Raw genomic sequence first — 13,529 nt, 5'->3', positions numbered from 1 at the left:
ACAATGACGAAATTTTGACAACAGAACAGGAGAAGTATTTACCAAATTCAAGGAGATAACAAGGCACAGTCTGTTGGAAGGACGCCAACCAAGATAACTTCAGACCAAAATAAAACATGCTCTGTTTCCAGCGTTTGCCAGTACGCAGGTCCAAACTCTTATGCAGTTCTCACACCTGCAGCCCATGAAGAGGATCAAGGCCCTCTCCTCCTGAATAGACCACATCTCTCCCTTGTCCTCTCCTCCCTGCGTGCCCTAGGATGGAGAGGGGATGGGCCTGGGTCCTCCTCTGACTGCTCAGCCAGCCTCTGCCCTTCCCCAGCCTCCTCCACAACCTCCGGAGCCACATTTCCACTCCCTGTCGGCTGTTTCTCCTCTCCCTCAGAGTCAGTCTCCACCAGGGGCATGACACCGATTCTGAGACACATAATTCACTGTCACCTTTGACCCTGGTCTCCTCCCACCCTTCTGGGTGTATAATAAATCAATATTCTCCAACGAAACACATTCATAGCCAAGAGTCATATATCACATTCTCCAATTAGAGATTTGTGTGGCAGAAATCCCGGTAGCTTAGTTATAATCTTTGCAAGATAAGAATGGAATGCACTTTTGGTTCCAAACTGCTGCAGTGCTCTTTCAAACTTCTCCCCCCCCCCCTTCTGTTCATGGCAACTCTCAAACAGGCATAGAAATGTTTTATGAGTTGACAGAGACAATGTGTTCCCAAAATACCTGTTTCCATTAAAGTCTTCTGTACCACAGAATGTTCTTTGTTCCTTCATAAGCAAAAGAGCCGTCAGAATAATTAAATGATGTTCCTACTTCTGAGAGCAGAGAGATGAAATTAAGATGAAGTAGGAATGTGATAGATGGCAAAAAAAAAGGTGATCTAACCTACTTTTCCCCAACTCAAAATCTCACAGATCATCCTTCTTGCAATTCTTTTGTTCACCTTATTAGATGGCCCAGTTGAGAAATAAGAGTGGCCTTCAACTCTTCTTTTCTATCTTATTTATTGCAAACATCTGGTTACATCTATCTGTGCCCAGCGAGAAAGACCAGGTTCACATGTAAAGATTCAATGAAACTGGTTTATTGCTAAAAGCCTAATGTACAGGAATCTTCTCAACTAATAGCACCTCCTTAGAGTCAGATAAATGGAATTCAAGGGAAGTTGGACTTAGTTTGCTTGTGACCACGTAGTGATTCTAGGCTAATCCCTCTTTTGACTCCGCCTCCAGTTCTGTCCTTCCTTCTCCCAAAACCTGACTCATAAGGTCCAGCATATTGTGGGTTCGGATTGCTACGGACGGGGCCCAGAAGAACAGTTTCTCTAACCCAGGGCCATCTTTTGGAATATCGTTCCCATCCACAGCTTACTAAAGTAGAGGACAAAAAGCGAAGGAAGTAGACATCATGTTATTAACACCTGGAGACCCAGCCACTTAGCTCAGCTAAATAGATTTGATTAAACTCGCAGTTTATGTGATACCGTCCCTCTCAGCTTCACAGCTTTTGCCAAGCAAAATTTGAATTTCTCTCACTTTCCCGTGGATGACTTCTATTGTCCTCTCGACTTCCTGTTACCTCAGTGAGGGTTACATGAGGTCTTTTTCCTAGATGCTGGAAAACATCACGAAACAAAGAACGTCCTCTTTTGACCTTGCAAAACACTGATTAAATGTATGCAATGCGCTGATTAAATACACGCACATTCAGGGCGTCCTCAGCTTACGTTTGTGTAAGTGACAGCTTGAAGTTACAACAGCAGTGGAAAACAGGGTTTATGACCAGGGGTGGGCTTCAAAAATTTTAGCAAAGGGTTCTCTGCACGCTTGCTGGGTGGGGCACAGCCATGGTGGGCGTGGCCTAGTCAGCTTCCTGCACCACAGGCTGAGGGAGGGTGTTTTTGTCCTCCCCGGGCTCCGGAGGCTCTCTGGAAGCCAGAAACAGGCCCATTTCTGCCCTTTCTGAACTTCCAGGAGGCCCGTTTTTCACCCTCCCCAAGCCTCCGCACATGCCCTGCACTTCCCTGCATCCAAAACGGGCCACGTGGGGACTCCTGGGAGGGGAGGGGAGAGGAGGGGTGGCTGGGGTCAGCCAGGAGTGGGATTTTGGGGTTCTCTAAACTGCACAGAATCTTAGCTAGGGGCTGTCTTGAACCCCTGCGAACCCCCAACATCCCGCCCTTGCTTACGACCATTTTTCAAACTTATGACCATTGCAGCATCCTTATGGGAGATCCCTATGGGGGATGGACCACCTTACACTAAATATTCAATAAGGCTGACCAAAACTTAACAGCTTCACACGGCACTGTTTAAAGAAACCGTCATCTCAGTGATCTGCATGATTCACACCTTAATAGCAAAGCTGGAAAACTTGTTAAGTTTCTGAATTGCATGGGTACGTTTTTAATTATCAGTAACATCAATTATCTCCACTATCTTGTTAATAATAAGATTGCTGACTTTTTTCTACTTATAGTCTTTAACATTTTAATGGTCATTTTTCACATGGAACATTTTAACATTTTGGGAGTTGAACGATTGCTTTCATTGGAAGCTGCCTAGAATCGCTTTATTATGAGATGGGCGAGGTTCAAACTTATTTTCCAAAGCACCAGAAGACAAGACCAGAAGCAACGGATGGAAACGAATCAAGGAGAGAAGCAACTTGGAATTCAGGAGACACTTCCTAATAGAGAGGACAATTAACCAATGGAAGAACTTGCCTTCAGAAGTTGTGGCTGCTTCATCACTGGAAGCTTAAAAAAAAAAAAAAATAGAAAACCACCTGTCTGAAATGGTATAGGGCAGTGGTGGCTAATCTTTTTGGGCTCCTGTCCATGCCAGCACCCAGAAGGCAATGCGCACCCCCGAGCTCCCTATGCATGCGCGCGTAATCCCCACCCACCCACCCACCCCTGACGCCCCCTTACCTACACTACACCTTGCAGCTAATTTTTGGCTGGTTTGAGGCCTTTTTCGGCCCCCCAAAGGCTTGAGGAAGGCTTCTGCAAGCTTCTGCAGCTTGGTGAAGTCAAGACCGCCGAGGTCGACTTCCGGTTTGCAAGGTTTCGGCGGCAGCAGGGATTCGCGACACCGCGCAATCCCTGCTGCGTTCGCCGCCAAGGTTCCCCCGATCCATTTGGATCTGGGGGATATAGCTGCCCCGTAGAGGCAGCTGAAGACAGGGGGGAGCCGGAAAGGGGTTTGGGGGTGTCGCAGACCCCCTCCCCAGCCGGCAAAAAACCCCTTTTCCCGAGGCGGAGGAACGGCAGTCAGCAATGGCCGCTACGAAGAAATCTGCAGCCGGACAAGCAGGTGCAGGAGGGAGAAAGTTTGAAGAATTGTGAAAGTTGCTTTCAACCGGGACAAGGTAAAAGAAAGTGACCTGGAACCTTGAAGGCTGCTAAGTATATATTGTTTCTAGTGAGAGTAACAAGCTGCGAATATTCTAAAAGGGAAAGGTTTTTTTTTGTTCCACTCTCCTTCCTAACGTGATAGCGGATGGAAAAAACTCTTTTGGCTGTGAGTGGGAAGGGAGAGTGGGGGGAAAATGGAGCAAAATTTGAAAATAAGGAGAAGATTGCCTAGAATTTTAAAGAGTTACTAAACATCAATAAGACTTCTAAAAAATATATTTGAAAGGGAACTTTGTGATTAAACTTTAACTCCAGAAAGAGAAAGTGAAGAAGAAGAAGGTATTTAAAAGAAACAGCCTGTTTGGATTGTTTGGTGATTTTGGAACTTTTGAGAATTATTTCTGATTAAAACATCTGGGTGGTTGTTTGGAAAAACTTTTTCTCTACACAATGGCATCATCTGTGGACGGACTGAAACTTGTATATCAAAAATATGAAAAAGAAAAGCAAGAAGGGAAAGATGTTTTTGGCACTCTTTTTCAATTTTTAGAAATGGCGGTTTATACTTATGTGAAGCAGAATGAGCAACAGGATGATGGGGACAAAGAAGAAGCCATCTTTGATGAACAAATAACTTTGGTTGGAGAAGGGAAAAAGAAAGAGAAAAAGGAAAAGAAGACTTTAAGATCTGGAAAAACAACCCAAAAAGAGAAGAATAAGGTGAAAAAGGGATATTATGTTAGGAAACAACAGAAAGAGGGAAAGCAGAAGAAAAGGGAGGTGGAGAGACAAGGGGTTAAAGAGGATAAAGAGAAGAAGAAGCAAGGGAGAAAGGAAGGGATGAGAAGCCTTAATGGTGGGGAGCAAGATGTGAAGAAGCAAAAGTTTTTTCGAGATAATGGATAAAACTTATTGAAATTGGGATTCTAGAAAGGTACATAAGATTGCATTTTTATATTTGTATTTAGAAATAACCATAGAAAATTGGAAATAATATGTAATTTAAAATGTGATAAAATATTTAATATAAACTAGTGAAATTTTTGTTAAGAAAAAGGGAGAACTGTAATGAAATATGATTTAAGATATGTGATGTGGGGGGGTAATAATTTTTGGAAAGCATAAGTGTTCCCACAAAGGCATGATATTTAATTGAAATGGATAAAATGTTTAAGATATAAATGATTGTTAATATTAATGATTAGATTATGGTATATTAGCGAATTTTTTTGTGAAATGAGAGATTTGAAGTAGAAGAACATCGTAATGAAATAATGAGCTATAATATGTGAGGTGGGGGGGGGGAATAACTATGGAAAATAGGTGCTCCCATAAAAGTATGTGATTTAACTGAAAAGTAATGTGTTAGATGTTTAAGATATAAATGAATATCAATATCAATAATATTTGTATTATTTTTGATAATATAGTATAATTTTAGAATGTACCAGACAGAATCCCAATGTAAGTTATGTGTTTTATATTAAGTATTATAAATATAGGAGAAGGAGATAAAGGCATCATACTCCATTTAGTGTACAGGAGAAGTTTTTCTTCTTTTTTAAAGAAGAAAAATAAATGGATGGTTGGAAATAGAACAGACAAAGAATAATAAAAATTATGATTCGAATTGAGAGGAGTTAAATAAAATAAAATTGAGAAAATTTCAAAGTGAGGAGAAGTTATATAGAAAATTGAAAATGTTAATAAGATATGAAATGGTATGTAAAATGAATATGAATTGGAATTTGTGTCTGTACCAAGAGTTATAACCCGGGACTAAGCATCTTTCAGAAAAGAGATTTTTTATGCTTTTATGTTTTGTGTTTTTGTGTATCTATGTTTTGTATGTCTTTAAAAATTAATAAAATTTGGTTTTAAAAAAAAAAGACCGCCGAGGTCAACCTTGCTCCACTGGCATCATCCAGATGTGCAGCCCGCCAAATGCTTGATGCCGGGGGAACTTGCAAATTGAACCCAACCGAACCTGGTTTGGAGAAGCTGATCTGAGCATGGAGGGGATGTTGGCCAGATGTTGGGCTGGTGGCCCCCTCCTCCTTGCTCGGTCCCAGATCCCTGATCCTGGCTTCTTAGTGCATGTGATCTAAGCATGGGGTGATGCCTGCCAGATGTTGACTGGTGTCCCCCCCTTCCTACTGATGTTGGACTGTTGTTCCCCCCTTCCTACAAATGTTGGAATGGTATCACCCTCCTTCCTACAGATGTTGGTCTCATGACACCCCCTTCCTCACGATGTTGGGCTGGTGTCCCCCTCCTTCTCGCTCCTTCCCAGATCCCTGATTCTGGCATCTTAGTTATTTGATCTAAGAACAGAGGGAATGCCCTCCAGATATTGGACTGGTGTCCCACTCCTTGTTCCAGATGTTGGACTGGTGAGTTCCACTCCCTTCCTCCAGACGTTGGACTGGTGTCCCACTCCACCTTGCTCGTCCCGGATCCCTGATCCTGGCATCTTAGTGCATTAGATCTTAGCAGGGAGGGGACGTCTGCCAGATGTTGAACTGGTGTCCCTCCCTTCCTCCAGATGTTAGACTGATTCCCCTCCCTTCCTCCAGATGTTAGACTGGTGTCCCTCTCCTCCTTGATCACTCCTGGATTCCCAACCCTGGCTTCTTAGTCCATGTGATCTAAGCACAGAGGGGATGTCTGCCAGATGTTGGACTGGTGACCCTCCCTCCCTCCAGATGTTGGACTGGGGTCCTCCTCCTCGCTCCCTCCCAGATCCCTGATCCTGGCTTCTTAGTGCATGTGATCTAAGCACAGAGGGGATGTCTGCCAGATGTTGGACTGGTGATCCTCCCTCCCTCCAGATGTTGGACTGGGGTCCTCCTCCTCGCTCCCTCCCAGATCCCTGATCCTGGCTTCTTAGTCCCTGTGATCTAAGCACAGAGGGGATGTCTGCCAGATGTTGGACTGGTGATCCTCCCTCCCTCCAGATGTTGGACTGGTGTCCTCCTCCTCGCTCCCTCCCAGATCCCTGATCCTGGCTTCTTACTGCATGTGATCTAAGCACGGAGGGGATGTCTGCCAGATGTTGGACTAGTGATTTGCCCCCCAGCTCTTTCCTCCAGATATCGGACCGGTGTTCCCCTCCTCCTCCTCCTCCTCCTTTCTGGCTCCCCCCGACCCTGGCATCTTATCGCACCCCGACTTCGCCGAGGTCTCCTTCCTCCTCTTCCTCCCTCCTCTCCCCCGCCCCGCTTCCCGTACCCCCACCCCCCTTTCCCGGGTCTGTACCGGAGCTGAGCTGCATCCAGGCGCAGATCTTGTAGACGGTGGCCGTGTTGCAGAAGAAGAAGAGGACGAAGGAGACGATGCAGGCGATGACGAGGGTCATGGAGAGCCCGATGAAGAAGGAGGCGGCTTTGAAGGCGCCCGACGGGAGGCTGGCGAAGTCCGTGAAGCTGCCCTGGCAGGTGAGCTCCCGGGAGACGCCGCTGCCGGTGCAGAAGTGGAAGAGCCCGAAGTAGCCCGCCTGCGGGGTCTCCACGCCGTCGCCGATCCAGTAGGGCTGGAAGAAGCAGACCACGTTGACGATGGCGAAGCAGATGGTGAAGATGGCCCACAGCACCCCGATGGCCCGCGAGTTCCGCACGTAGTTGGCCTGGTAGAGCTTGGCCGCTTCCTGCGGGGGCAGGAGGGAGCCCGACGAGACCCCCGACGAGGACGCCGGGAGCCCGCTAGAGACGCCCCCCGACGGGGCCCCCGCCGCGCCGGGCATCCTGGACGCCCAGAAACAGCAGCAGCACCAGCACCAGCAGCAGCTCTTCCGACGACCCTCGCTTCGCCCTGGCTTTTGCAAAGCTTCTTTGGCCCCCACGGGGTTCACGGCGGGGCAGGAGGCGGCCGAGGCTGCATCGCCTGCCCGGGCGCGCGGGAGGCTGGCTGCTCCTCCCGGCTCGATGCCCAGGGAGGGATGGAGGGATGGAGGAGGCAACGGCGGCAGCAGCAGCAGCCCGCCGCCGAGCCCTGGCGCGGCACAAGCGCACCAAACGCTCCCCCGAGCGCAGCTCTGGAGCTGGCCAGCCCGGCTGACTCTCTCTCTCTCTCTCTCTCTCTCTCCGCTGCTGCGCAATCGCGTCGGGGCTGAGTGGAGGTGGGGGGAGAGGAGGAGAGAAGGAGAGGGAGGGAGAGAGAAGGAGAAAGAGCGGATGAGAGGATGAGAAGGTGGGGGGAAGAGAGAGAAGGCGAGAGAGGATATGAAAGAGAATGAGAGAGAGAGAGAGCTGATGAGAGAGTGTGGGGAGGGAGGGAGAGAACGAGAGAGAGAAAATGAGAGGGAGGGAGGGGGAGAGAATAAGAGAGAGAATGAGAAAGAGTGAATGAGAGAGAGAGAGAGTGGATGAGAGGATGAGAAAGTGGGGGGAGAATGAGGGAGAGAATGAGGGGAGAGGGAGAGAGAATGAGAGAGGAAATGAAAATGAGAGGCAGAATGAGAATGAGAGAGGAAAAAATGAGAGGGAGGGAGAGAGAATGAGAAAAAGAATGAGAGAATGAGGTGGGGAGAAGAGAGAGAAGGAGAGAGAGAGAATAAAAGAGAGTGAGAAAGAGATGATGAGAGAGTGAGAGAGAAGGAGAGAGAGAATGAGAAAGTGAGGAGACACACACACAGAGAGAGAGAGAGAGAGAGAGAGAAGGAGAAGGAGAGGAGAGAGAGACAATGAGACCGAGAATGAGAGAGTGTGGGAGGGAGAAAGAACGAGAGAGAAAGAGAGAATGAGAGAGAGAAAGAGAGAAAATGAAAGTGGGGGAGGGAGAGAGAAGGAGAGGGAGGGAGGATGAGAAAGTGGGGGGAGAATGAGAAGGAGAGAAGGAGAGAGAAAGACAATGAGAGAAAGAGAGAATGAGAGAGAGGGAGGGATGAGAGAGAATGAGAGAGAGAGAGAACAAGAGAAAGAGGAAGCTGGCCCTGCACCTGAAAGTGCCCCTCCCAACCCAGCCGGAGGAGCCTCCACTCTCTCCTCTCCCCCCCAGGTGAAATCGGAGCAACAAAGTGTGGGGGGGGAGCAAAGCCCTCCTCATGGACTCCTGCAAGTATAGGAGCAACGGGAGGACATGTGTTGAAAAGGGTTGGGGGCGGGGAGGCAAGGGGCAGTGTTTTTTTCAGTGGGGGGGGTTGAAAGCCGTGGGGAGTGGGACACCTGCAACAAGTGACGTTGGCCAGAGGCTCAGTAGCTACTCTTTAAATGCAGTGGAAGCTGCAAGATGGATGGACTTCAACTCCCAGAAATCCCCAGCTAACTAGTGCAAGGTTTCTTCTTGGAAGCTGGTTGGACTTCAACTCCCAGAATTCCCCAGCCAGCTAGTGCAATGTTTCCCAAGCTTGGAAGCTGGAAGATGGATGGACTTCAACTCCCAGAATTCCCTAGCTGACTAGTGCGAGATTTCCCAAACTTAGAAGATGGACGATGGATGGACTTCAACTCCCAGAATTCCCTAGTCAGCTAGTGCAATGCTTCCCAAACTTAGAAGATGGAAGATGGGTGGAATTCAACTCCCAGAATTCCCTAGCTGACTAGTGCAAGATTTCCCAAACTTAGAAGATGGAAGATGGATGGACTTCAACTCCCAGAATTCCCTGGCTAGCTCTGGTTTAGTGAGTGCAATTTCCAAGGCTACTCATTATACAAGTAGGGTAATTGGTAGCCAGAAGTGACCTTTGGGAAGGCAGTGAACGGGCCTCTGAAATATGTTGGCTCTTTCCAGTCCTACAGAACTTCAAGATAGAAAGAGTGCAGAGAAGAGCAACAAAGAGGATTAGGGGACTGGAGGCTAAAACATATGAAGGACAATTGCAGGAATTGGGTATCTCTAGTTTAATGAAAAAAAGGACTGGGGGAACATGATAGCAGTATTCCAGTATTTGAGGGGCTGCCCCAAACAAGAGGGGGTCAAGCTATTCTCCAATGCACCTGAAGGCAGGACAAGAAGCCATGGATGGAAACTAAGCAAGGAGAGAAGAAACTTAGAATTAAGGAGAAATTTCCTCATAAGGAGAACAATTAATCAGTGGAACAACTTGCCTCCAGAAATTGTGAATGCTTCAACACTGGAAGTTTTTAAAAAGATGTTGGATAACCATTTGTCTGGAGTGGTGTAGGATTTCCTGCCTAGGCAGGGGGTTGGACTAGAAGACCTCCAAGGTCCCTTCCAACTCTGTTATTCCTATTCTATTCTATATTCTACATTCTATATTCCATTCCATTCTATTCTATAATGTCTGAATTGCCACCAATACCACCAGTGGCACAGTGATGTTGAGGAGCACAATGGTGGATGTCACATGATCAATTATTATCATTATCAAGATAATTAATTCCTTTATGAAACTGTTACCATACTTAATCAATGACTCAATGAATATCAGTTTGTTCTAGTTAGTATGGTTATGTGTTGCTCTGCCTTAGGCAGAAAAACTTGGCTGGGTGATCATAGGCCAGCCATTCTCTCTCAGCCAACCAATCTCACAGGCTTCTTGTTGGGAAACTGTGAGGAGGGAAGAGTATTGTATATGTTTAGTAAAAAAGAATAAAGGCGGGATATGTAAGTAAGTAGGTAAATAAGCAAGCAAACAAACAAAAATAAATAAAATCAAGGGATACTTTCTAGGAGCTCTGAATGTGATGTTATGTATTATTGTGATTAGGCCTGTACTCAAGATTCAGCCAGTTGAAACAATAATCAGCATAGGTAAAAGCCATGGTAGAATACAATCTTCATCAAAGGATTTGGCTGGAAGCCAGATTGAGGAATGGAATGGAATGGAATAGGGAATTGAATGAGAATAGATTAGAATAAAATAGAACAGGGAATGAGAATAGAATAGAATAGAATAGAATAGAATAGAATAGAATAGAATAGAATAGAATAGAATAGAAATAGAATAGAATTATTTTATTGGCCAAGTGATTGGACACACAAGGAATTTGTCTTTGGTGCAAATGCTCTCAGTGTACATAAAAGGAAAGATCCATTCGTCAAGAATCGAGAATCAGAAGGTACAGCATGTAAAGATAGTCATAGGCTACAATAAGCAATCAAATCATACTAGGAAACAGTCAATATAAATCGTAAGGATACAAGCGACAAAGTTTCAGTCATACAGTCACAAGTGGGAGGGGATGGGTGATAAGGAGTGATGAGAAGATTAATAGTAATAGTAGTGCAGACTTTGTAAATAGTTGGACAGTGTTGAGGGTATTATTTGTTTAGCAGAGTGATGGCTTTCGGGGGGAAAACTGTCCTTGTGTCTAGTTGCTCTGGTATGCAGGGCTCTATAGCATCGTTTTGAAGGTAGGATTTGAAACAGTTTATGTCCGGGATGTGAGGGGTCTGTAAATATTTTCACAGCCCTCTTTTTGACTCAGGGTGCAGTATACAGGTCCTCTATGGAAGGCAGGTGGGTAGCAATTGTTTTGTCTGCAGTCCTAATTATCCTCTGAAGTCTCTGTCTGTCCTGTTGGGTTGCAGAACCAAACCAGACAGTGATAGAGGTGCAGATGACAGACTCAATAATTCCTCTGTAGAAACTGGATCAGCAGCTCCTTGGGCAGTTTGAGCTTTCTGAGTTGGCGCAGAAAGAAAGCAAAATTAAAAAGGCATACTATACGTCAGTAAGACAAGGTTTTGTTGAGGAGGCATCATTTTTTGTTATTGTACTGACACAAAAATCTGGCAGTCATGTAGGTGGTGGAATGCTTCGTGTCTGACACTTAATATAAAATGTATTTGTTCTGCCAGGTAAGAGAGCAAAATAAATTCTTACAGACTTCCCTCTGAAACATAAAGGGAGCACAGAATAATGGAAATATGTTGTATTGCTTCAATGTCTCCAGGTTCACTTCGACAGCTAATCCTTCACTTATGACCACAATTGAGCCCAACATTTAAGTCACTGAATGAGACATTTGTGAAGTGAGTTTTGCCCCATTTTATGACCTTTCTTGCTATAGTTGTTAAGTGAATCATTTACATTAAGTTAGTCACACAGAGGTTAAGCGAATCTGGCTTCCCCATTGCCTTTGCTGGTCAGAAGGTGGCAAAAGGGGAATCTCATGACCTCAACCGTCATAAATAAGAACCAGTGCTCAAGCCTCTGAATTTTGATCATGTGACCATGAGGAGGCTGAAATGGTCATAAGTGTGAAAAACAGTCATAAGTCACTTTTTTCAGTGTTGTTGTAACTTTGGACAGTCACTTGGTGTTCTCTGAGCTTGGTTCATTATATTATTTTTATTGCGTTTATTGGTTTTGTCATGTGATGCCTAAAATTACTCTATATCAATGGTGGCTAACCTTTTTGGGCTCCTGTGCCAAAAATTGTGCGCATGCTTGCATGCTCGCTCTCACGTGCCAACACCCAGAAGGCAATGTGCGTCCCCCCACGTCCCCCACATCCCCTACGCATGCATGCACAATCCCACCACCACCATTATGTAAATGTATTTACATAACCCCCTGCACTGTGCCTCACAGCTGATTTTTGGCCAGTTTGAGGCCTTTTTCGGCCTCCCAAAGGCTTGAGGAAGGCTTCTGCAGGCTTCTCCAAGCTTTGTAGGCCAAAATCTAGCCCCGTTTCATCACTTCCGGTATTTTCGGAAAAACAGGAACTGATGAAACGGGGCTAGATTTCGGCCTACAAAGCATGTAGAAGCCTGCAGAAGCCTTCCTCAAGCCTTTGGGAGGCCGAAAAGACCTCAAACCAGCCAAAAATCAGCTGTCAGCCACACACATGCTCAGTGAAGTAAGTTTGCCTGCAGCTTGCATGCCAGCACAAATGGCTCTGCGTGCCACCTGTGGCACGCGCGACATAGGTTTGCCATCACGGCTCTATATTGTACAAGTTAGGTGGCCATAGAAGTTTTATAAATAAAAATAAATGCAGAGTCCAGAAGATGTGTCAATGGAGATTCTCAGTCATCCAGGTCATGGTTGTCCCAAAAGTGCTTTTTCAAGAGGCAACTGGACTTTCTTCATTGTTTTTTTTCTGGAAGATGTTTCGCTTCTTATCCAAGAAGCTTCTTCCATTCAATATAGACTGACAATTTCTTCAGAACTGAAGAAGCTTCTTGGATGAGAAGTGAAACCTCTTCAAAGGAAAACAAAGGAAGTCCAATTGCCTTTTTGACAAAGCACCTTTGGCAGTACAGAAGAGAGAACATGGTGTCTAACCTAAATCTTCTTAACCTTGGCAATTTGAGGATGTACTGACCAACTCCCAGAATTCCCCAGTCAGCGCAAGATGTGAATTCTGGGTGTTGAAGTTCACACTTCAAGTTGCCATGGTTGAGAAGCACTGGCCTACCCTATATACAGTATGTGTATATGAGAATGGTCCTGCTTGGAGACTCAAAAATATTGATTAAAAATTCAAAAATGGTTACAGGAGATTACCAATGAGCAAATAGAATTGGAACTGGAATTATTTTTATTGGGGAAATTCAGAAAGAAATATGGGAGAAATATAAAATATTTAATATTGCACATTTTAACTGCAGCCAGGATTGCTATGCCCAACGTTGGAAACACACATGTATACCACCAGAGGAATTGATCGTTCAAAAAATAATGAGCTGTGCCGTGATGGACAAATTGACTTTGAGTTTACAAGAGAAAGAGGAATCTGATTATTATAATGTGGGAAAAATGGTATGATTGGATTGAGCAGAGATAGATTGCTGGATAGATAAATGGATTGTAAATAAATAGGGATAAGCACTAGATAAGTTAATGATTTATATCCGCATACATTCTATATATTTGTAAATAATGCACAAAATATTAGTATAAGATGAATGTCACAAACTGTTGATGTTATAAGATTTATATTTCTGTTGTTTGACTTTTTAAAATTATAAAAGATTAATAAAGTTTCTTTAAAAAAAGAGAGAGAGTGTGTCTATATATATTCTCAAGAGTGGTGTCAGGATTCCAGCAATCGCCCTAATTAAACCATGAGCCTCGAGCCAAACTTCAAAGAACTTCAAAGAATTTATTAGGAGCAACATGCTGGCATGACCTTTATGAAGCCAACTCTGAGATACGTAATTTATAATTACCTGTGACCCTGTTTCCCCCCACCCTTCTGCGTGTATCATAATTCAGATTCACGTTCATGGACTGGGTGTCATCAATCAC

General features: G+C 45.0%; 1 protein-coding gene across 3 annotated transcripts in view; it reads right to left on the bottom strand.

Moving 5' to 3' along the window:
- The window catches only part of LHFPL3 (LHFPL tetraspan subfamily member 3), a 180,246-nt gene extending 172,812 nt beyond the window's left edge, over window positions 1-7,434 (bottom strand). For all 3 annotated transcript variants that reach the window (XR_015750035.1, XM_026677243.2, XM_087967781.1), the window contains exon 1: window positions 6,629-7,434. Coding sequence is in view for 2 of the 3 variants with exons in the window: in XM_026677243.2 (XP_026533028.1) it covers window positions 6,629-7,112 (484 nt within the window). In the remaining variant the exon portion in view is untranslated. The remainder of the gene's footprint in view (window positions 1-6,628) is intronic.
- Between the last annotated feature and the right edge of the window lie 6,095 nt (window positions 7,435-13,529).

This window comes from Notechis scutatus, chromosome 6 (genome assembly GCF_049901735.1).
Source record: "Notechis scutatus isolate UNSWTSFEM ecotype Mainland chromosome 6, rNotScu1.2, whole genome shotgun sequence".
Taxonomy (NCBI): Eukaryota; Metazoa; Chordata; class Lepidosauria; order Squamata; family Elapidae; genus Notechis; species Notechis scutatus.
Note: the sequence above shows the minus strand (reverse complement) of the source record. Positions and strands in the feature narration are given on the sequence as shown.